This window comes from Oncorhynchus nerka, linkage group LG26, assembly GCF_034236695.1.
Source record: "Oncorhynchus nerka isolate Pitt River linkage group LG26, Oner_Uvic_2.0, whole genome shotgun sequence".
Classification (NCBI taxonomy): domain Eukaryota; kingdom Metazoa; phylum Chordata; class Actinopteri; order Salmoniformes; family Salmonidae; genus Oncorhynchus; species Oncorhynchus nerka.
The window spans coordinates 18,360,262-18,381,821 of NC_088421.1; the positions used below are offsets into that span (position 1 = coordinate 18,360,262).

At 40.4% G+C, this 21,560-nt stretch overlaps 2 protein-coding genes across 3 annotated transcripts; one reads left to right on the top strand and one right to left on the bottom strand.

The window, feature by feature from the left end:
- Positions 1–3,864: 3,864 nt before the first annotated feature.
- On the top strand, positions 3,865–12,582 carry LOC115110447 (glutaryl-CoA dehydrogenase, mitochondrial-like). Of its 2 annotated transcripts, none has more exons than XM_029636110.2 (12): positions 3,865–3,973; positions 4,603–4,722; positions 4,851–4,886; positions 5,010–5,150; positions 5,325–5,387; positions 8,381–8,551; positions 8,648–8,777; positions 10,190–10,406; positions 10,526–10,629; positions 10,782–10,907; positions 11,067–11,227; positions 11,491–12,582. In XM_029636110.2, exons 2-12 carry the CDS (start codon positions 4,620–4,622, stop codon positions 11,562–11,564), a joined length of 1,326 nt encoding a protein of 441 aa, XP_029491970.1. In that variant the 5' UTR covers positions 3,865–3,973; positions 4,603–4,619; the 3' UTR covers positions 11,565–12,582. The 2 variants fall into 2 exon arrangements, with proteins under 2 accessions (XP_029491970.1, XP_064866265.1); XM_065010193.1 differs by having other exon boundaries at positions 3,934–4,024.
- Positions 12,583–13,279: 697 nt separating this feature from the next.
- LOC115110885 (synaptonemal complex central element protein 2-like) lies at positions 13,280–14,319 on the bottom strand. Its single transcript, XM_029636804.2, has 4 exons — positions 14,314–14,319; positions 14,082–14,170; positions 13,789–14,005; positions 13,280–13,647 (listed from the first exon to the last, which is right to left on the bottom strand). The coding sequence occupies exons 1-4, from the start codon at positions 14,317–14,319 to the stop codon at positions 13,453–13,455; spliced, it is 507 nt and encodes a 168-aa protein (XP_029492664.2). The 3' UTR covers positions 13,280–13,452.
- Positions 14,320–21,560: the final 7,241 nt, after the last annotated feature.

Here is a 21,560-nt window from a genome sequence, read left to right on the forward strand (position 1 = left end):
GGCCGGCTTCCATACCCTTGGAAACACACCGAGACCAATAGATGTGTTGGTGACCTTAGTAATGGGGCCAATGAGTGACTCTTTGTAGTTTTTAAGAAAGGTAGAATCCATCCCAAACACATCTTTGGCTTTAGAGTTCTTTAGTGAGCTAATCACCTTGTTCACCTTTGACTCAGAAACCTCCCTTATGATGAAGACAGGTTGAGTGTCATTCACTAGCACTGAGCCCGAGAAACCAATGGAGGGGTTCTGTGTCAGTACCCTGACAGAGTCAATAAAGTAGGAATTGAAGGCTATTGCTATTTCGACTGCATCCTGTGTTAGATTGTTATTCACCATGATTTCTAGTCTTTTTGCAGTGTTACTATGGTCTTTCCCTGTTAACTTTTTTAGATTTTCCATATCAATTTAGAATTTCCCTTTGCTTCACCAATTATGTTAATAAAAAAGTTTGCCTTGGCCTGTCTGATTTCTTTCATCAACTTATTTCTCAACATGGTAAACCTACGTCTGTCATGCTCTAATTTAGATTTTAGGGCTATTTTTAGAGCATAATCTCGTTCTTTCATCAATTTCCAGATTTCTCCATTTAGCCAAGGAAGAGTGCTCTTTTGGCCAGGTTTGGATTTGATTTTCTTTAGGAAGCCATTTATTGTAGTCTGGATTGTGGATAGAAAAACCTTACTATCAGCTTCCACGTCTGTATAGGACAAGAGATCATTCCAGTTTATTCCCTTAATTGCTTTTTCAAAATAGTTTAATTCACTCTTAGGTATTCTGAGTTGATCCGGCTTTCTAACAGTAGAGAGGTTAAACCTGCTCTTAGACAGCTTTCTGGCTATAAGTGTCAGATTATGATCAGACAGAATGATTTAGTCACTCTCTCTGGTTTATTACTGAACACCAAATCAATCTGTGTTTTAGAGCAACAAGTCACCCTGGTTGGCCCTTTAACTAGCTGTGTAAGGTCAAAGGTATTAGTGATCCGTTTGAGGGTTTTCCTACAACACTTGTCTTCATAATTAATGTTAAAATCTCCCATTAAGATGACCTCTTTCCCAAAATCACATTTTCTAAGCATGGTATTAAACTGATCAAAAAACACACTTTGGTGGAAGGTGGCCTATACATTCCAATGAGGGTAAAAGACATTTGGGGAGACAGTGTAACGTTCAGGCCGATACATTCTAGTTCATTATCACATGACCACTCAATTTGTTTACATCGGATATGTTCTTTAATGTAAATCATCACACCCCCTCCTCTTCCTTCAATCCTGTCTCTCCTGAAAACATTGTAGCCAGGCACAATCAAAGCAGCATATGGAGAGTATTTATGGAGCCATGTCTCTGAGAGGCAGAGAAAGTCAAGGTTGGAGTCTGTGAGTAGATGTTGAATTTGATCACTTTTTGGAATGACACTACGAATGTTCAAGTGCCCCCCTAGTAGTCCCTTGGGCTTAGCTCGTGGGTCCCAGATGACTCGAGAGTGATTGACACATTGAAAAAAGTTAAATTTTCTGTGTTTTCTGACGGCTGGGTTTAGGAGTATGATACAGGTTTAAGCCTACTTGCTCAGTAATTTGTTTTCTAGTTTATCAGATTAATTGAGCTACACAATAAATATGTAAGAACTGTGTTGGACGTGCAGTCAAGTTAAAATATTATTTCCAAAAGAAAGAAGAATACTGGAATTGGTGCCTATCTATCCAACTCAGATGACTGGCAAACAATTACATTACACTGGAAGGCATCCCATTGGCACCATATCAACGTGGCTATTGTTCCAAATGTGTGACTGTCCTGGTAAAAAAAAGTTACATAATTCAGCATAACACCAGGTGACTATACACCATGTCCATTTGTTTCTGTCTCAGCATGGCTGGTACCTTGAAGGTCTTACCTAAATGGGCATCTATCTCACTGCAGGATTCCTTAGGGCCTTTCAACAGCACACTGCTTCTGCCAAGTGTCACACAGGATTAAAGTGTTTTTTTCCCCAATTATTAATATATTTCATTCTCATTTAGTTACAGACCTTTTTCTAAATGTGGGATGGGGAGTTGCATGTCTGGAATCAACATCTCTTTGCACATTTAATTAACAACAATCATAAACAAACCTTCAATGAGCTTTGTAGAATTGTATAGCTCCATTATACTCTATCATATTAGTGCATGTTACATTGAGCTCATTACACAAATGCCAATGTGCTGCACTCTACTGGTAAAGTCAGGGCCCAACATCTTAGAATAATATGAAAATGATCCTCATTTTATGATCCAGAGAGAAGGGCAAAGTCATGAAAGTGGTTGCTCAAGTAATCAGACTCTAGTGACTTAATGTTTAATTGTTATCTACAGGAAAAACGTTCCAAGTCATAGTCAAGTTAATGTATGGAATGATAAATTACAATCGTTTTTATCAGCTTGACAGGTCCATATGCAGTGATATAAAGTACTTTGTAAAGTTCTACTTAAGTAGTATCTGTACTTTACATTACTATTTATATTTTTGACTAGTTTCACTTTTACTTTACATTCCTAAAGAAAATAATGTATTTTTTAATCCATACATAGGGCGGCGCACAATTGGCCCAGCTTCGTCCACGTTTGGCCGGTATAGGTCGTCATTGTAAATAAGAAGTTGTTCTTAACTGGCTTGCCTTGTTAATTAAATAAAAAATTTAAAACTTTTTCCCTGACACCCAAAAATACTCCTTATATTTTGAATGCTTAGCAGGACAAGATTTTCCAATTCACTCTGATCTGGAGGACTCACTAAACCCCAATGCTTAATTTATAAATTATTTGTGTGTTGGAGTGTGCCCCTGGCTAATCCACAAATAAAAAATAAATGTAAAAAATTATGGCGTCTGGTTTGATTAATATAAGGATTTTGAAATGATTTATACTTTTACTTTTGATACTTTATATTTTTAGCAATTACATTAACTGTTGATACTGACAGTTGTGGCTGCTTTGCGTGATATATTGTTCTCTACGTTCTCGCCCTTCGTGCTGTTGTCTATACCCAATCATTTTTGTGCCCAATAATGTTTTGTGCTGCTACCGTGCTGTGCTGCTGCCATGTTGTGTTGCTACCATGTTGTTATGTAGTGTTTTTACCATGCTGTGTTGCCATGTGTTGCTGCCATGCTATGTTGTTGTCTTAGGTCTCTTTATGTAGTGTTGTGTTGTCTCTCTTGTAATGATGTGTGTTTTGGCCTATATTTTTATTCAATGGATTTTACATTTTAATCCCGGCCCCGGTCCCCCATGAGGCTTTTTGCCTTTTGGTAGGCCGTCATTGTAAATACGAATGTGTTCTTAACTGACTTGCATAGTTAAATAAAGGTTAAATAAAATAAATAAAAAATACATAAGTATATTTAACACCAATTATTTTAAGTTGTATTTTACTAGGTGACTCTCCCTTTTACTTCAGTCATTTTCTATTATCTTTACTTTTACTCAAGTATGACAATTGGGTATTTTTTCCACCACTGTCCCAACGTTCTGAAAATAGTTCTGAACATGAATGTGGTCAATACATGAAAAGAACCCTCTCATAGCCACGCCTTTAATCTGCACGCCCCCGCCAATAAACCAATCAGAGCTTAATCAAAAACTACGCAACAACATGGAGAGACACTAGAAAGCAGCCATAGGGAGTGGTTAAATAGAGAAAAAAAACGACCAATGCTTTTGCACAAAAAAACATGTTTGAAGTTCATAATAATTTACTTCCCACTATCATTTACATTTGGTTCCAGACATACCATTAACATGTTATTTTATCATTCTAAATGTGGATCAACGTAAATTTGCCACACTCAAAATGGCGACAGAACCTAACCATTCCTGACCTACGTAAGGCAGACGCCTGTGTTAACGTTTGTCCTCCTCTACCTTGTCAATTTGGAAAGGACTACCGAGGCCTGGGTCAAGGATCTCCAGCACTGTAAATTACAGGTCAGTCTATGTATTGAAGTTAGCTAATATATTTGGGACATTGATGAAACAGTAAGTTTGTGTTCGTGTCAAGTAAATAAACTCGATACTATGCTTTTTACATCTTGATACTAGAGCAAGACTGACTTTCAAGCTAGTCTAGCTAACGTAAACTAACTAATCGTATTCATTTATCTGCATGCAGTATTTTGCTAAATAGCTAGCTCTTTTAGCTATCACAACTAAAATGTTAACATCAACTAACGTGGCCAACACACACAGTGAGGTGTGTTAATAGCTGCCAAGTTTCAGTTGCCTGCAGATCATCATTTATCTAGCCATGTACTTTGTAAATAGTTGTGATAGCTACTAGCTAGTGCGAATGTTATCTTGCGTAACAACTTGTCTGCCAACCACCACATCTCTTTTTCAACATTGTCGAAACTAATCACGACTTATTACTCCTCAAACTATCCTATGCAGCTACATGAGTTCAATTTGCTAGTTGCTTTCTCCACCTGCTCTCTCAAATTACATAATTGTTAAAAGTTATAACCCATGTCTTTGAAATGACAACTATTTGAGTTTGTTGCATTGATTTATGGATTATTTTCTTCTAAAACGTTTTTCTCCTTGTTTTTCTCTCATAGAAATTTAGCTACCCATCATGGCACTGAGAAGCGCTGTGTGCCGTCTGCTGGTCAACCCCCAGAGATGTGCCATCATTTCAGCATCAAGATCTCAGGGATCAGTAGCACCTGCACAAAAGGGTATAACATTACTCAATAATGACCTTGCCATCATGAGAACACAATGGTAGCAGTTTTACAAAGCCATTCTTACAATCATCATGCCTCTATTTGTCAGGGGAAGTACTCAATCTGTGTCCTTTCCACAGATGCAGAGAAAGCTAGTGAGAAGAAAGCTAAAGCACGTATGTTGATATCAACTCCTTTCAGATCAATCATACATATATTGCCCTTTTATTATTTTTGGTGTCTGATGACTATTCAGTTGTGCTTCTCTGCTCTATGATCCTTCTCTACTGAACGACCAGCCAAGGTTCAGTTTAACTGGCGGGATGGCCTGGAGCTGGAGGGTCAGCTGACTGAGGACGAGATCATGATCCGAGACTCGTTCCGTGATTACTGTCAGGACAAACTCATGCCCCGCATTCTGATGGCCAACAGAAACGAAGGTGGGTCTGACTTTTGAGACACACCATCACCCAGCCCATTGAGCTATTTATGCCAATAACCTAGGAAGGAACCCTTAAGGATCAGTTTTGCCCTTTAAGATGGAATGTCAATATTATGAATTTTGTCAGTTATGCAAACCATGTCAACATAACAAGCTGCCTGTTTTGTCTTAGTGTTCCATCGAGACATTGTGTCAGAGATGGGGGAGCTGGGTGTCCTGGGCCCAACTATTAAAGGTGAGTCAATACCTTTGTGATCTGGAGGGTGGCCTTGCCGATATCCTGGACAGTAATAGTTTGAGAACATTCCAAGATTTGAAATACATATACATTACCAGGTAAATAATTTTTTCTATATTTACAATTTAGATCAGCTATGCTGGCCTATGGAGTCCCTTGGGAAACCCAACTACTGAACCATCCAATGATGGGATTTATAAATAAATGATCTGGGCTCTCGAAATGACTGATCTCCATTAGAGGTTGACCGATTAATCGGCATGGCCGATTTAATTAGGGCCGATTTCATGTTTTCATAACAATCGGTAACCTGTCTTTTTGGACGCTGATTACATTGCAATCATGAGGAAACTGCGTGGCAGGCTGACCACCTGTTACGCAAGTGCAGCGTCAAAAGGACCTTGTGGCTGCAATGAGCCAAGGTAAGATGCTAGCTAGTATTAAAATGATCTTATAAGAAAACAATCTTCACATAATCACTAGTTAACTACACATGGTTGATGATATTACCAGGTTAACTAGCATGTCCTGCGTTGCATATAATCAATGCGGTGCCTGTTCATTTATCATCGAATCACAGCCTAATTCAACTTCGCCAAACAGGTGATGATTTAACAAAAGCGCTTTTGCGATAAAAGCACATTCGTTACACAAATGTTCCTAACCATAAACATCATTGCCTTTTTTTAAATCAATACACAGAAGTATATTTTTTTTAAACCTGCATATTTAGTTGAAATAAATGCATGTTAGCAGGCAATATTAACTAGGGAAATTGTGTCACTTCTCTTGCGTTCATTGCAAGCAGAGTCAGGGTATATGCAACCGTTTGGGCCGCCTGGCTCGTTGCAAATTGTGTTTCTTCCTAACAAAGACCGTAGTTAATTTGCCAGAATTTTACATAATTATGACATAACATTGAAGGTTGTGCAATGTAACAGCAATATTTAGACTTGTGGTTGCCACCCGTTTGGCAAAATACGGAATGGTTCTGAAAGACTAAATGATAAGTTTCCGGATTTGACCATATTAATGACCAAAGGCTCGTATTTCTGTGTGTTTATTATAATTAAGTCTATGATTTGATATTTGATAGAGCAGTCTGAGTGAGTGGGGGTAGGCAGCAGTAGGCTCGTAAGCATTCATTCAAACCACACTTAACTGCATTTGCGAGCAGCTCTTAGCAATGCTTGAAACACAGCGCTGTTTATGACTTCAAGCCTATCAACTCCCAGGATTAGGCTGGCAATACTAAAGTGCCTATAAGAACATCCAATAGTCAAAAAGGTATATGAAATACAAATGGTATAGAGAGAAATAGTCAACGTGTCATGATTCCTATAATAACTACAACCTTAAACTTCTTAACTGGGAAAATTGAACCACCAGCTTTCATATGTTCTGAGCAAGGAACTTAAGTGTTGAGAATCAGCGGGGTGGAGATGTTACCTACCCCCAGGTGGTGAGGGTAGGTAACAACATCTCCACCCCTCTGATCCTCAACACTGGGGCCCCACAAGGGTGCGTTCTCAGCCCTCTCCTGTACTCCCTGTTCACCCATGACTGCATGGCCATGCACGCCTCTAACTCGATCATCAAGTTTGCAGACAACATTACAGTGGTAGGCTTGATTACCAACAATGACGAGACAGCCTACAGGGAGGAGGTGAGGGCCCTCTGAGTGTGGTGTCAGGAAAATAACAGGGGGGGGGGGAGCAGCCCCCTATCCACATCGATGGGACAGTAGTGGAGAAGGTGGAAAGTTTTTAAGTTCCTCGGCGTACACATTACGGACAAACTGAAATGGTCCACCCACACAGACAGCGTGGTGAAGAAGGCGCAGCAGCGCCTCTTCAACCTCAGGAGGCTGAAGAAATTTGGCTTGTCTCCAAAAACACTCACAAACTCTTACAGATGCACAATCGAGAGCATCCTGTCAGGCTGTATCACCGCCTGGTACGGCAACTGCTCCACCCACAACCGTAAGGCTCTCCAGAGGGTAGTGATGTCTGCACAACGCATCACCGGGGGAAAACTACTTGCCCTCCAGGACACCGACATCACCCGATGTCACTCATTCTGAGCTAGCTATTAAAAAAGTTTGGTTCACAGATCTTGTTGAATCTGAATAACCCTTTAACTGGAACAGAATATGGAAAAATAAGTCATCCTGTAATCCAAGCCATCAATTTATACATTATAAGTTTGTTCACAGACTGTATTTAACACCAAGAAAATATTTCATGATGAAATTGGCCCCAACTCCATATGCTGTGTGAGTGCCCTGCAGTTATATGCTTCTGGGGCAAAGGTACAAGTGCGATGTGCATGAATGTAAATATTCAATGTTTGGCATATATTATGTTACCTAATGATGATAGCTCCTTGAATCTCTCAATCAATCAGAGATGATTGATGGCTCTTAGATGGCAATCACCCCACTCTCCAAGTTCGCCAGTGGATACAGTTACTGTTAGAAGTTATAATTATCGACAGCGAGAATGAATGGTGCTACTCAAGGAACAATTGAGGCTTGGACAAATATACTTGACTGTAAACTGGTGAGCGGGATGGGAATGGGTGGGAAACATGGTTGGCTGTTTTTTTTTATCACTTAAACTCTGTATTTCTTACAGTTTTCTTTATTTTAATTTGAGTGACAGCCTACTGGTACATGTTTTATAAACTTATAATTTGAAATGGATAATGTACCTGTAAGGCCCCCAGGGGTTATATCATTCTCTGTAAGCTTTCAAAGAGGGATTTTGTTTTCTGTGAAATGGACTTTAGTCATTTTGATCACAAAATGTTAAAGGCTATTTGTTTTTGAGAATCAACTATATGTGTGATGCCAAAAGAATTCAAATATAGATCATGTAAATTAGATAATTAATTGTAGATTCACTTAATTCCCTTTTAATGTAGGCCTACTGTTTGTTTTGGAGGTTATTGCCTATGATGTGACCTCTCTCCCTCTACACTTTGACCAGGCTATGGCTGTGCTGGGACGAGTTATGTGGCCTACGGTTTGATCGCGAGGGAAGTGGAGAGGGTGGACAGTGGCTACCGCTCTGTCATGAGTGTGCAGTCCTCCTTGGTCATGCACCCTATCTACGCGTACGGTACCGAAGAGCAGAAGGAGAAGTGGCTGCCCAGGCTGGGTAAGGAGGAGGGGACATCCACATCCCTTAAGCCTCATCTTAAATGACGCACAGTCCTGTTTGTATTTGTCCTGTAATGCGTCCTCTACCTCCCAGCTCGTGGAGAGATCCTGGGCTGTTTTGGGTTGACTGAGCCCAACCACGGCAGTGACCCCGGTGGCATGGAGACCCGCGCTAAGTTCAACCCCTCCAGCCGCACCTTCACTCTCACTGGCTCCAAGACCTGGTGAGTAGAACTGGGAGACTGTACTTCACTACATAGTAGTGCTAGGGAGAAAAAATCAATAGTTACATGTCGCAATATTATTTTTGACGATATTGTGTAATATATATATATATATATAATTTTTGCTAGATGGTGCTAGTTGTCTGTACCTGCACCAAAACTCTGGTATTTTTCATCTTATAGCTTGTTCTCTATCTTCTTTTTAAATAGTGAGCCACCATGTCTTCAGCACTTTTATTTCCTGACTGATCAAAACAAATGTTCTCATGCTTTCTCATCTCTCTGCAGCAGACATATAGTGAGCAATATGTTTGGAACATAACCTTGCAATAAAATCGCAGTATTGAATCACAATACATGAGAATTGCAATACATATTGTATCGTCACCTAAATATCGTGATAATAGTGTAGCGGGAGGTCCCTTGTAATTCCCAGCCCTACTACATAGTGACGGAAACAGTTCATCACCCCATGAGGACTTCAGGACTGACTGGACAGAGATGTATGTAGCTGAATAGCAGGCATTAGGAGAACCTTGATGTTTAGATGTGATGTACTCAGTGTTTTGTGATGTACTCAGTGCAAAGAACTTTAGAATTGCTTCCTATAAATAGCCAATGGATTATATAACAGAACAAACACCTACAGACCACAAACATTGATGAAGGCTACCTTTGTCTCAACACCTTGGAATGCATTCCTCTACTGATTGAAAAGACTACCTATTCATGAAACATCAAGAATAGGCCACTTCCAAAAAATTCTGAAGAATAGGAATATATGCTTTCTATTATACAGAAATCTTCAGAGTTTTTGTATTCATTAGAGCAATTTTTAAAATATATTTTTTAATGTATTTTTCAAATAATAAACCCAAAATCAGGTGGTTTGGCTCTTATCTAAATTGTAAACATTTCACTCTGTAAACTAGTCCACAGGGTGGTGCTGTTCACAAATATATTAATGCTAGGTGCATGAATATTAGGTTCCCCTCAGTTCCCCTTTACTCGGGTTTCACAGAGTGTTATGATTCTGAACTGAGAGACGTCAGCAGTGACTGAACTGGACTTTGTGGTTGTATACTTAACCATTGAGTGCATTGGCCCTCACATTGCGTAAGCTTAACACTGAATAAATACATGTTCATTGGTAACCTGGGCCTGTAGTTCTTGTTTTATATATTTAATGTAACACTGTTTCCTCTGGGGAAATGCAGCTTCAACAACTTCAACAAAATGCTTAGTTTGACATTGAGTACGTGGTTCTGTTCAATTCTCCCATCACGTCTTGTGAAACTTATGCAAAACTGTCCTCATATAGCCCTAAAAACCAGGCTCACTCTGTAGCATACTGATAAAATAGCTCCTCCCTAAATTACAATGCCTTCCCTCATCTCCTTCACCTTCGTCAGGATCACCAACTCCCCTGTGGCGGACATCGCTGTGGTCTGGGCCAAGTGTGACGATGGGAAGGTGTGTGGCTTCATCCTGGAGCGCGGTATGAAGGGCTTCACCACACCCAAGATCGAGGGCAAGTTCTCTCTGAGGGCGTCTGCCACTGGCATGATCATCATGGACGAGGTGGAGGTTCCTGAGGAGAACCTGCTGCCCAAAGTCTCTGGCCTGGGGGTGAGTAGAGGCCAGGATACCGCTCTCATGTACTGACTTTTATGTGGATGGCCAGACTTTCTTATAAGGCTGTTTAACCTTGTTGGTATAAATATTTTGTCTGTTCTCTTTGGCTCTAGGGTCCCTTTGGTTGCCTGAACAATGCCCGGTATGGCATCGCCTGGGGTTCACTAGGTGCTGCAGAGTTCTGCTTCCACGCGGCTCGTCAGTACACACTAGACAGGTGAGGATTCTGCGGCTACTATTGGTATGGGATGTTGTTTTGGATGAGCAGGACCGAGCAAAAGTCTGTAGCTCTTGAATCTTATTTTGTTTTCTCAGCTTTTCTGAGTGAACTTAAGATGTTCTGCTACTCATGATATTTGTTAATCTCAGAATCCAGTTTGGAGTACCCCTGGCCAGAAACCAGCTGATGCAGAAAAAGATGGCCGACATGTTGACAGAAATCACCATTGGTCTGCAGGCCTGTCTACAGCTGGGGAGACTCATCGACGCCAAAAAGTAAGAGGGAACTTGAAATGATGTGACATAATTGTCTTGTAGTGTGACACCACTTTTTAACAAATAACTACACACCATAGGAGAAGTACAATTTCTGGTTGTTTCAGAGTGAATAGAACCTGAGGAGACTTATCTCATATGTCTTCTCTCCTCCCTCAGGGCAGCCCCTGAGATGATCTCTATGCTAAAGAGGAACAGCTGTGGGAAGTCCCTGGACATCGCCCGGCAGGCCAGAGACATGCTGGGAGGAAACGGCATCTCTGATGAGTACCACATCATCCGCCATGTTATGAACCTGGAGGCCGTCAACACATACGAAGGTGAGGAGAAAGAAGGCCATAACCAGGTCTAAGAGGATATGGATGTGGAAGCAAAACTTTTTTATCGTGGTTTATTTCCTCACCAGTAGAGGTCAGTAATATGTAATTTACAATAAATAAATGGGTCATATGGGAAAACCATTGAACTTTCCACAATATTTTCAAATTAGAAAAAAAATGTCTCTCTCCCCTTATATAGTTGCTCAACTTCAGCATCAGCACTGTTCCACATGGTTCCTTATATTGTTTTCTTTGTCTTCCAGGTACCCATGACATCCATGCCCTGATTCTGGGCAGAGCCATCACTGGACTGCAGTCTTTCACTGTTAATAACTAACTGCCTGCTGCTAGTGCTCAAACAGACCACTATCAGAAACCTCAAGTCAATCTGTTCCTTAAACAAAGGACAAGTAGTTCTACACTGCTTTGATGGCTTGTCTTCTACAGTAACACTAATGCTAATGTTTCCTCTCTCTTGAGTTTGTAGAATATGGGCTGGTTTTCTGGACACAGATTAAGCTTGGTCCTGGACTAAAAAGCATGCTCAATGGAGAATCTCGATTGAAATGGCTTTTTAGACCAGGACTAGGCTTAGTCTGTGTCCGGGAAACCAGTCCTAAATCTTTATTTTATGCGAAAGACCAGGTCGGGTTTTAAAGGCAAGTCTATCATCGATCTCATGGACAATTCATGAGTGTAATTATTTCAACTTGAAAAACAAAGCTATTTTTCTACTCTCATAAAACCCTAGTACTTACTGGTTTGTTTGGACAATTTCTGTCTAGAATGTGTTTGAAATAGTTTACTATACGGTGGAAGTTGAAATGGTTCAGAATGAATCGCTTGTTTCCTCACAGCATTTGTAGTAAAATGGTTGTTGGACAAACATTTTAAAATGAGGTCATGATCCATACGTATATCCTGAGTTTTTAGAACTGTGATGGTACTAATGACCAGTTATTGAATGCCAAATAATTGATACTGCATGTACTGTTAGAGTTAGGGGGAAAAAAAGTTAAATCAATTGAAGTTAAATTAAGTAAATAAATGAAAGCAGTTTAAATAATCATGCCGTTGTATTTGTGACCATTTAGACAGATCTGAGAAATTTGTATTTGGGGTATTCCATGAAGTGTATTTTGCGTCCCTTTGATATAGAAATTGTGCACCACTATTGAATTTTAAAAGCCTGTTACATTAAATGAAGTGCCCTTTAATATAGATCACACGGAGTATTCAGTAAATCAGATTTCTATTATGACTCGCTAAATGGCCTATATTCAGTACGTTGACATGCTCCTCTGTGCACTCTGACTTCTGGAAGATTTTAACGCACTCAAAAGTTTTCCCCATCACTGAAGTTGTAGTTATTTTGTTGCTTTGACAAGGTCATTTGCAAATACTTATTTAATGTGATTATTGATTTATCTGTACATTTTAAGGTCAACACTTATGTGAACTGAACTCTTTATATATATTATTTTCTAAACATTGAACATCTAATAGTCAAATCATAGTGTAAAAGTAGGTTCTACTCTTTTTGGACATTTTCTGGTGTTTTGTGATGGAAAACTGAGTGGGTCGAGAATAACACGTCAACCCTGTTACCCATGGATAGACAGGCTAGAAATGTTTTAACAATTTGAATGTTGGGTGAAGCTTGCATTCAATTGCCACTGTTGCACACAAGCTTCCATTCCCCCTGTCACAAGGGATTTTATAGCTGCTTTAAGAAGTCATCAACCCTGTTACTTTATTTGGCACTTAATATGCCCTTACTATAGTAATTATTTTTATTTGACATCTTTTGATAGAAAAGCTTTCTTTAATGAAGTTCTCTGCTCTTTATGACAGCATGCATGTTCAAAAAATAATTATACCAAGTTACACTTCTCCAAAGGCAGCGAATTGGTGGACCGACCCATAGGCATTAAGGTGAATGTTTTTGATTCTAAACTGGGCACAAACCTATATTCTGGCCCATTAAATATGTTCTATAATGCTATTTGGTGATGGGTATGAATAAAAATATCCACACTAGTTATGTAATAAATCATTTTTATAAACAAAAGCTTCCAACACCCACTCAGTTTACAACCACTGTTTTATGTTATATTTGACATATACCACAGTCAAACAAACAAGGCATTGCTTTAATTATTCCAGACCTCCCAGAAGTTGGGATGCTATTAGGCAGTTCAAATAAATTAATGGCTGGGTAGATTTCAGTTCTTAGCTGTCTGCTGCAGGCTGTTGTTAATGGCTGATAAGGTCTGACTGGCTCCCTGCAGCTCCATACTGAGCTGACTGCACCGCTCCAGAACCTCAGACAGCTCCTGCAGATTGGCCTCCATCCCACGGCCATGTTCCTCATAGCTGCTGAACATCTGCTCCTTCACCTGTTGGCACACCTCACTCACCTGGGGAGGAACCCACACACGCACTAGTCACAGTCACTCTCCTTCACATAAACATTAGGCTAGACTCGTAATCTAAATGCATTTTTTAACTACCAAAAAATATGACCATGTGCGTTTTACTCAATAGTAGGACAGTGATACCTTATTCATTAACTTGTTCTCGAAGGTGGTCATGATTTCCTGGTCCATGGCTCGGCTCTGGTTGATTCGCTCTATCAGATCCTGGGCCTTCTTCCCTATTTCCTCTATCGTTGAACTGAGAACAGTTGTAGCCCCCTCACCTGGGCGCTCGCTGGAGATACTGTTGTGTACGTCACGTCTATTGGATATGTTTGAAATGTCGATGCCGGAGTCCTCACTTCCATTAAAAAAAAAACGTTAAATACTTAACAGAACACATAATGAATAATACTTTAAACCCAGTAACGCCATACCTTTGCTGTCCATGGCTTTCGTCCAGTGTCACAAACGAAAATGTCTCATCGGGGATGTCCTGTTCTGGCCCATGTCCTTGTTCAGGGTCCTAAGAATACAGAGATAAATGTCAATCAAACCATAACATTTTCTGATCCCTGTAATATACATTGACAATGTGTACAGTTGTCAAAAATAAGTAGCAAATGATTCAAAGGTGCAAGATCTCAGTCATTCAGAGTTGAGCTGGACAGTCATATTTTCCTTCATTTACCTTGGGTGATGAAGGATGATGATGACAAGGTTTTGGTGTAGACTGAAAGGTAGGTGCTGGCTTTCCAAAGAGGAGCTGGGACATTTTCTATGAGCAAAATGTTGCATAGGAAAAATAAATGCAACCGGTATGGAAGTTAGATCATTCTGTAACAACTCAACCAAACCACTTTCTCTAACCTTCTCTGACAACTACTTTAACGTTACATTGGGCTATGCTGGCCAGCTAGCCTAGCTAGGCATAATGCTAACACCAGACTGATCTGATCATGACAAAACCAAATAGGTATCCAGTCTCGAGTTTTGTCAAGGGTAAATCATGTGGTGGTAACCAAAATATTAGGAATATTTAGCGATTTAACTCTATTGGAAACAACAAAATACTGTTGCTGGCTACTTACCAAAATGAATATGTATATTATTCAGTTGCACTGTGTCATAAAAGTTTTCGTCAGAACTGTCTGGCCACCTCGAAAATTGCGCGCGAAAAACGGGTTCTGGAGGACACGTGCTGTGAACTGGTTAGTTGTCAACGTAGATTGACAACAATACTGTATCATGCACCAACACGCATTCTGAATGATTGAATGCATATTCTTTAAAACAATTATCAAAGAAACACATTTTTATCATAAAAAATGACATATTCAAATGAATTGTCAACTGTGAGGCTGGGGTCCGGTCAAGACAGTGGGAGAAAAACATTTACAGTCGAAGTCGGAAGTTTACATACACCTTACCTTAGCCAAATACATTTAAATTCAGTTTTTCACAATTCCTGACATTTCATCCTAGTAAAAATTCCCTGTCTTAGGTCAGTTAGGATCAACACTTTTAATTTTAAGAATGTGAAATGTCAGAATAATAGTAGAGAGTATGATTTATTTAAGCTTTTATCACATTCCCTGTGGGTCTGAAGTTTACATACACTCAATTAGTATTTGGTAGCATTGCCTTTAAATTGTTTAACTTGGGTCAAACGTTCAGGTATCCTTCCACAAGCTTCCCACAATAAGTTGGGTGAATTTTGGCCCATTCCTCCTGACAGAGCTGGTGTAACTGAATCAGGTTTGTAGGCCTCCTTTCTCACACACTCTTTTTCAGTTCTGCCCACATATTTTCTATGGGATTGGGGTCAGGGCTTTGTGATGACCACTCCAATACCTTGACTTTGTTGTCCTTAAGCCATTTTGCCACAACTTTGGAAGTATGCTTGGGGTCATTGTTCATTTGGAAAACCCATTTGCGACCAAGCTTTAACTTCCTAACTGATGTCTTGAGATGTTGCTTCAATATATCCACCTAATTTTCCTCCCTCATGATGCCATTGTAGGAGAGTTAAAAAGGTTTTTCCATCCAACTTCAAATTATTAGAAAAGTACACAACGCAGAACAGAACAACCAGATTGAGGGTCAGTGGCAAAAGCCTGTGAACAGTTCAGACAGATGGGGGAAGTCAGATCGATAGGATTGCCAGTTACTTTATTTTTGGTGTCTATTTTTAATTGTTGCGCTACTGGTGCTGCCTGTTGATGTTCGGTAGGCAGCTACAGTAGCTGAATAATGTTAACATCTTCGGGTTGTGTTTCATTAAATGTATTTTATTTAATCTGGGTGCTTGCGTCACCTACTAACACCCCGGTACCACCCGTAGCTCCCGTTCTCCTCAGTCCAACAAAATACAGAGAGTAAGAACAACTTGTCAGATGGTGCATTGGAGACTGATGTGTTCCTGTCCTGTCTTTTCACAATACTATTGCAGATCAACATAAAAGCCAAAAAGACAGCCATGGTGTTGCTCTTCATTTCTTGGTTCTCCTGTGGTACATATAAGACCCGCTACACCATCTATTTTGTGAAGTGCACACGTCCCTCCTGCAGCAAAAAGCACCCCCACAACATGATGCTGCCACCCCCGTGCTTCACGGTTGGAATGGTGTTCTTCCGCTTGCAAGCCTCCCCCTTTTTCCTCCAAACATAACGATGGTCATTATGGACAAACAGTTATTTTTTGTTTCATCAGACCAGACAACATTTCTCCAAAAAGTAAGATCTTTGTCCCCATGTGCAGTTGCAAACCATAGTCTGGCTTTTTAATGGCGGTTTCGGAGCAGTGGTTTCTTTCTTGCTGAGCGGCCTTTCAGGTTCTGTCGATATAGGACTCGTTTTACTGTGGATATAGATACCTTTTTACCTGTTTCCTCCAGCATCTTCACAAGGTCCTTTGCTGTCGTTCTGGGATCGATTTGCACTTTTCGCACCAAAGTACGTTCATCTCTAGGAGACAGAACGCGTCTCCTTCCTGAGCGGTATGACGGCTGCGTGGTCCCATGGTGTTGATGCTTGCATACTATTGTTTGTACATATGAATGTGGTACCTTCAGGGAAATTGGTCCCAAGGATGAACCAGACTTGTAGAAGTCTACTATTTTTTTCTGAGGTCTTGGCTGATTTCTTTAGATTTTCCCATGATGTCAAGCAAAGAGGCACTGGGTTTGAAGGTAGGCCTTGAAATACATCCACAGGTACACCTCCAATTGACTCAAATTATGTCAATTAGCCTATCAGAAGCTTCTAAAGCCATGACATCATTTTCTGGAATTTTCCAAGCTGTTTAAAGGCACAGTCAACTTAGTGTATGAAACTTCTGACCCACTGGAATTGTGATACAGTGAATTAAGTGAACTAGTCTGTCTGTAAACAATTGTTGGAAAAATTACTGTGTCATGCACAAAGTAGATGTCCTAACCGACTTACCAAAACTATAGTTTGTTGACAAGAAATTTGTGGAGTGGTTGAAAAATGAGTTTTAATGACTCCAACCTAAGTGTTTGTAAACTTCCGACTTCAACTGTAGCTAGAGCACCAGAGACGGGGTATTTTCAGGATGAACTTTGTGTGATCAAACAAACTTTAAAGTACATCCATCTGAGCTCAGCCATTGTGGAAATGTTTTGATATCTGGGGATTAGGCCTACTGAGGTAATGCCAGTGGGATTTAAACAGAAGTGATCAGCAAACTGAAAAAAAGAGAAAAGGAGAGACAGGAAGAGGTTAAAACAAAGTCAAACTAAGGGCTGAATTTCATGTTAGGCAGTTCCTAGGATAGACAAACACCTAACTTCAGAAGGGTGAACAGGAAGATGCAGAGGAGATAGTGTGACAGACAGGAAGCTATAGGCTCAATAGAACTATCATGCTGCACATGTGCAGTAGCTTAATCTGCTTTGGCGACTTTGACGCAATGTCTGGGTCAAACTGATTGATGAGCGGTGTTGTATTGCAAGAATGCCATAGCAAACACTGGAAATGTGTATTTGGCTGGGTCATCTACACAGTGATTTGTCCTGGCAGGGGCTTAGCGGTAATTTAACCCATGCAGTGTCCTTTCAGTTCTATTCCGAGTAAAGCAGATTCAATCCGGACCATGGAAGAATCGTGTTGTAGCGCGCTTGACATTTAAAAGGTAACTTCCAGTTCAGCCGAAATATGCAGCGTTCACCTTGAATGTCGTCTCTGCGAACGCAGAAACATTTCCTTTCAAAGGTGCATTGCCGAAAGGGTTGAAGGATTGATCGTATTGAATCTCGGCTTAACATCCTTTATATCTCAACATACCATAGTCTACTAGGTGTGTCTGATGTGCATTATTTCATTTATTTAGAGGCTTCTATGTGAAAGAAGTGATTCGCAAACTGGAATTCCACCCCCAACATCTCTCAAACATCTCTGCACAGATAGTCTACAGGCACGCAGAAAGGGGGGTATATTGGTCCGCTAAAACACAACTAGTAAAGGCCTAGTGCACTACTTCTGTGAAAAATAACGAAAGCAGGTGGCATGTGCATTCACATACACACGTACATGAAGTATACACAACTTGAGGAGAGGTCCGCATTCTGTTGCAATATGTAGATATATTGGGCAAAACGTTGTCAAAGTTCAGGAGATAATCTCTGGAGGTATTCCAGTGGCTCTAGCAGTTTAAATCCATCAGGAAATGAAGGACATGGGGTGGTCAGATAAAGGCTTGTCTCATAGAGGGAATAAAACCTCTAATCTCTTCAGATTCTGCTTCTTTGCATGTCTACTGCTGCTTTGAAAATGGGGAATTATGAAACAGATAAATACCATACATGCCCAAGCCTGCTCTCTACCTAAGGAAATGGAAGTCAGTCACTGAACATGAACCAGTGTAGCTCCTATTTTGGTAGAAATGATTCGTAGCGTAATAATAATAATAATACATTTATTTGATAGGGACAGTCTATATTGACACATTGAGGCCATGAACTGTATGCTAATTTCCAGTTAGGATTTGGCTCATGAGGTTGCGTTTCAGAATCTGCTAACAATTAGCGCTTACAAATCTAGTTATGGTGTGAAAGCATTAAAGGCCAAAAGGCTTTTTCATTTATGTGCCCTGAATTATTCCCGGCGTTGAAGTATATTCCCTCTAAAACAATCGAGTGGAGATGAACAACTACATATTTTAAAGATGAAAGTAGGTTTATATTGAATAGGAAATGTCTACAATATTTCATAAACAACATGGATTAAACAAATTCGTCCACTACATGCGATCGTGTCGATTAACTATCTCCTGTAAAGGTTCTAATTGGCATGATCTTCACGCCATGAGTCCTTAGTACATTTAAGGAGACATCATTTCTTGGTAATGTAAATCCATCAATTATAGAATTAAGGGAACATTATCAACTACATCTAGCTGATACAGGTTGGCTGTTTAAGTGGAGGCTGGATAAAGTTTATCCCTTGAGTGATGAACAGTGGGCGGTCTAGGAATAGAACTGTTTACTACCGCGTGAAAATTGGTTGGGTTCATTACAGAACCAAGGACAGAGACAGAGGGATGACAAAGAAGCGCGTCAAAGGAAAACTCCAGGGGGACTGATTTATGAACATGGAAATTAATTTCAGATGGACATCCAAAAGTTATCTCCCAATTAGGGACCTTTAAAAAAATCTAAGCAAAGACAGTTTCATCAAAACAGCGGTCGTCCAAAATCAAGGTAAGCAGCTAACGCTTGTACTGTCAAAATTGTATTGAAATCGTTTTGAAGTAATATCTCCATAAATGAAACTATATTTGGTGGAGATATTAACATATATACATGTTTCATGCTTTTCAATCCCCTTTAGGATCATTCGAACTGAGACATCAAAGAAGTTGAGACTTGAGTGTTGCACGGATTCAAGACTCACCACCAATCAAGTCCTTGTCTTGGTGTTGGGGGGGATTGCCTCATCTCCGGACATCAGCGGGTTTATCATCATTAGAGCTATATCGTTTAGGCTACTTTTCCATAATGAATGCCCTCAATTTCACCAGTTTTAATTTCAATGATGAGGCACATGCTTCCCCACTAGTCTACAAATTCGACGTACTAGTCGGGACGGAAGACCCGCTGTACAAGGAATATAAACCGGCAGTCCGGGACCTCATTCCGTTGCCAAAGGCAGTTGTCTACCTGCTGATTGCAGCACTGGTAGTGGTAGGAGTCGCCTATGCTATAGTTGGACATCTGATCAAGGACCTGGCCCTTGATATAACAGGTATGAACTTAAAATGTTCGAAAATCAGGTGGAAATATAACTAATCTATGTAGTTGTTAGGCTGATCCATCGCAATGTATAAGTGTACCAAATAACTTGTGTCAAATAGGCATAAGCCTAAGCTTTTCTATGCAAAATGGCAACATGACTAGCTAACACAGAGATGATCAGGGGCACTAGTCCTGAAGCAAATGTACTTATCTCCAGTGTCCCCTCTGTTTACCCCTTTCATCAGAATGTCTTCTTGGCCCCACTGACGAGGACCTAGAGAAGAACAGAAATCCGGAGTGCTTCATTGCCAGACACCCCCCCATAGTCCTGACCCACAATGCTTTCCACGTGTGGGACACAGATGATGTGGGCTTCCCCATGCCCCTGGATGAGAGCCCCCCGGGCAGCCCTTTGCTGTTTTCTACAATCCCCTACATCCCCTTCTTCCCCACCCATGGCACTGGTAACAACAGCCCTGCTGCCCTGGCCATAGACAGCAGCCCCTGGCCTGGGTACTCGAACTCCCTCCCCAGCGAGATCTGAAAGGAGCCAGCACCAACTCCCTCCAGCCCTTTGGTCACTGGTTGATTCTGATTACACCAAGCTCGTCACAGGACTCAACAGACCTACTTAAGGTTATTAACAAGACAACGAAATGGGTTGAAATGTTAACACCACACAGCAACCAAAGCTTTACAAAGGAGTTTTTGAAGACAACTTTCGTGCTGGTGCTATACAGTATCATCCTGTACTGACACGTAGAATTGTCTACTGCAGGGTTTCTTAATTAAACTATGGGTTGGGACCTTGAGTGGGCCCTGGGTATGTGAAAGGAGGGTCATGAGTTATGAGGATACATCTACAATCACACACTATTTATTCTTAATTTGGGTCATGGGAGGATGGTCAATTTCTCATTTGCGTCTCGAGCTGAAAAAGTTTAATAACCCCTGGTCTACTGAATGGACCCTGTGCAGGACAGGGGTTAATCAAAGGCTATTGCCATGAGATGATGATTTAAAGATGTGCAACACATTCAAAATGATCCAGACTGATCCCATGGAAAAGGATTTGCCATGTTTCATCCCAAACCTATAACCATCAGCTGCCTACACCAGCCCCCTTTCTTAAATAACATTCAAATACTGCTTCAGTATCCATCAAAACATGGAGACTTGGGGGCCTCTAAAAACTGCTATTCCTTTGTAATATAAATGTTGCTTCATTTCAAGATCAAAGTCAAATGATCAAAGGGAAATAATGAGACCTATAGGGTAAAGGCTAAACAAGGGAACTGATTATTGCTAAATCTTAACCAAGCTACTTTAAATAAAACTTTCAGCAAGTCTCTCAGGACTTGGTAGATCATGTTTTGATGAACTCCTAAATGTATTAATCATTGACTTGACGAAATGTCAGATTTTCTGATCAATGCAAAGCATTGCATTCATGGTGATATATGTGGAACTGTGTGCAAAAATGACTCCCAGATGTGGCTTTGGAGTTTAAATGAGAGTATGAGGGTGAACACGATTAAGGACCAGCTAATAGGTTTGTCCACTGGTTGTGCCAACTGAGGAATTTGACTTTACTGTCTGTATCTTCAGAACATGAAAAGGGACTACAATTATACAGTACCACATCAAAGCTGAGATGTT

Coding starts and splice junctions, on each gene's coding strand:
- LOC115110447 (XM_029636110.2), top strand. CDS start 4,620: ATGGCACTGAGAAGCGCTGTGTGCCGTCTGCTGGTCAACCCCCAGAGA. Junction 8,552..8,647: donor GAAGTGGCTGCCCAGGCTGG/GTAAGGAGGAGG, acceptor TCTACCTCCCAG/CTCGTGGAGAGATCCTGGGC. Junction 10,407..10,525: donor CCAAAGTCTCTGGCCTGGGG/GTGAGTAGAGGC, acceptor CTTTGGCTCTAG/GGTCCCTTTGGTTGCCTGAA.
- LOC115110885 (XM_029636804.2), bottom strand. Junction 14,006..14,081: donor GAAAGCCATGGACAGCAAAG/GTATGGCGTTAC, acceptor TTTTAATGGAAG/TGAGGACTCCGGCATCGACA. Junction 13,648..13,788: donor AGAACAAGTTAATGAATAAG/GTATCACTGTCC, acceptor GTTCCTCCCCAG/GTGAGTGAGGTGTGCCAACA.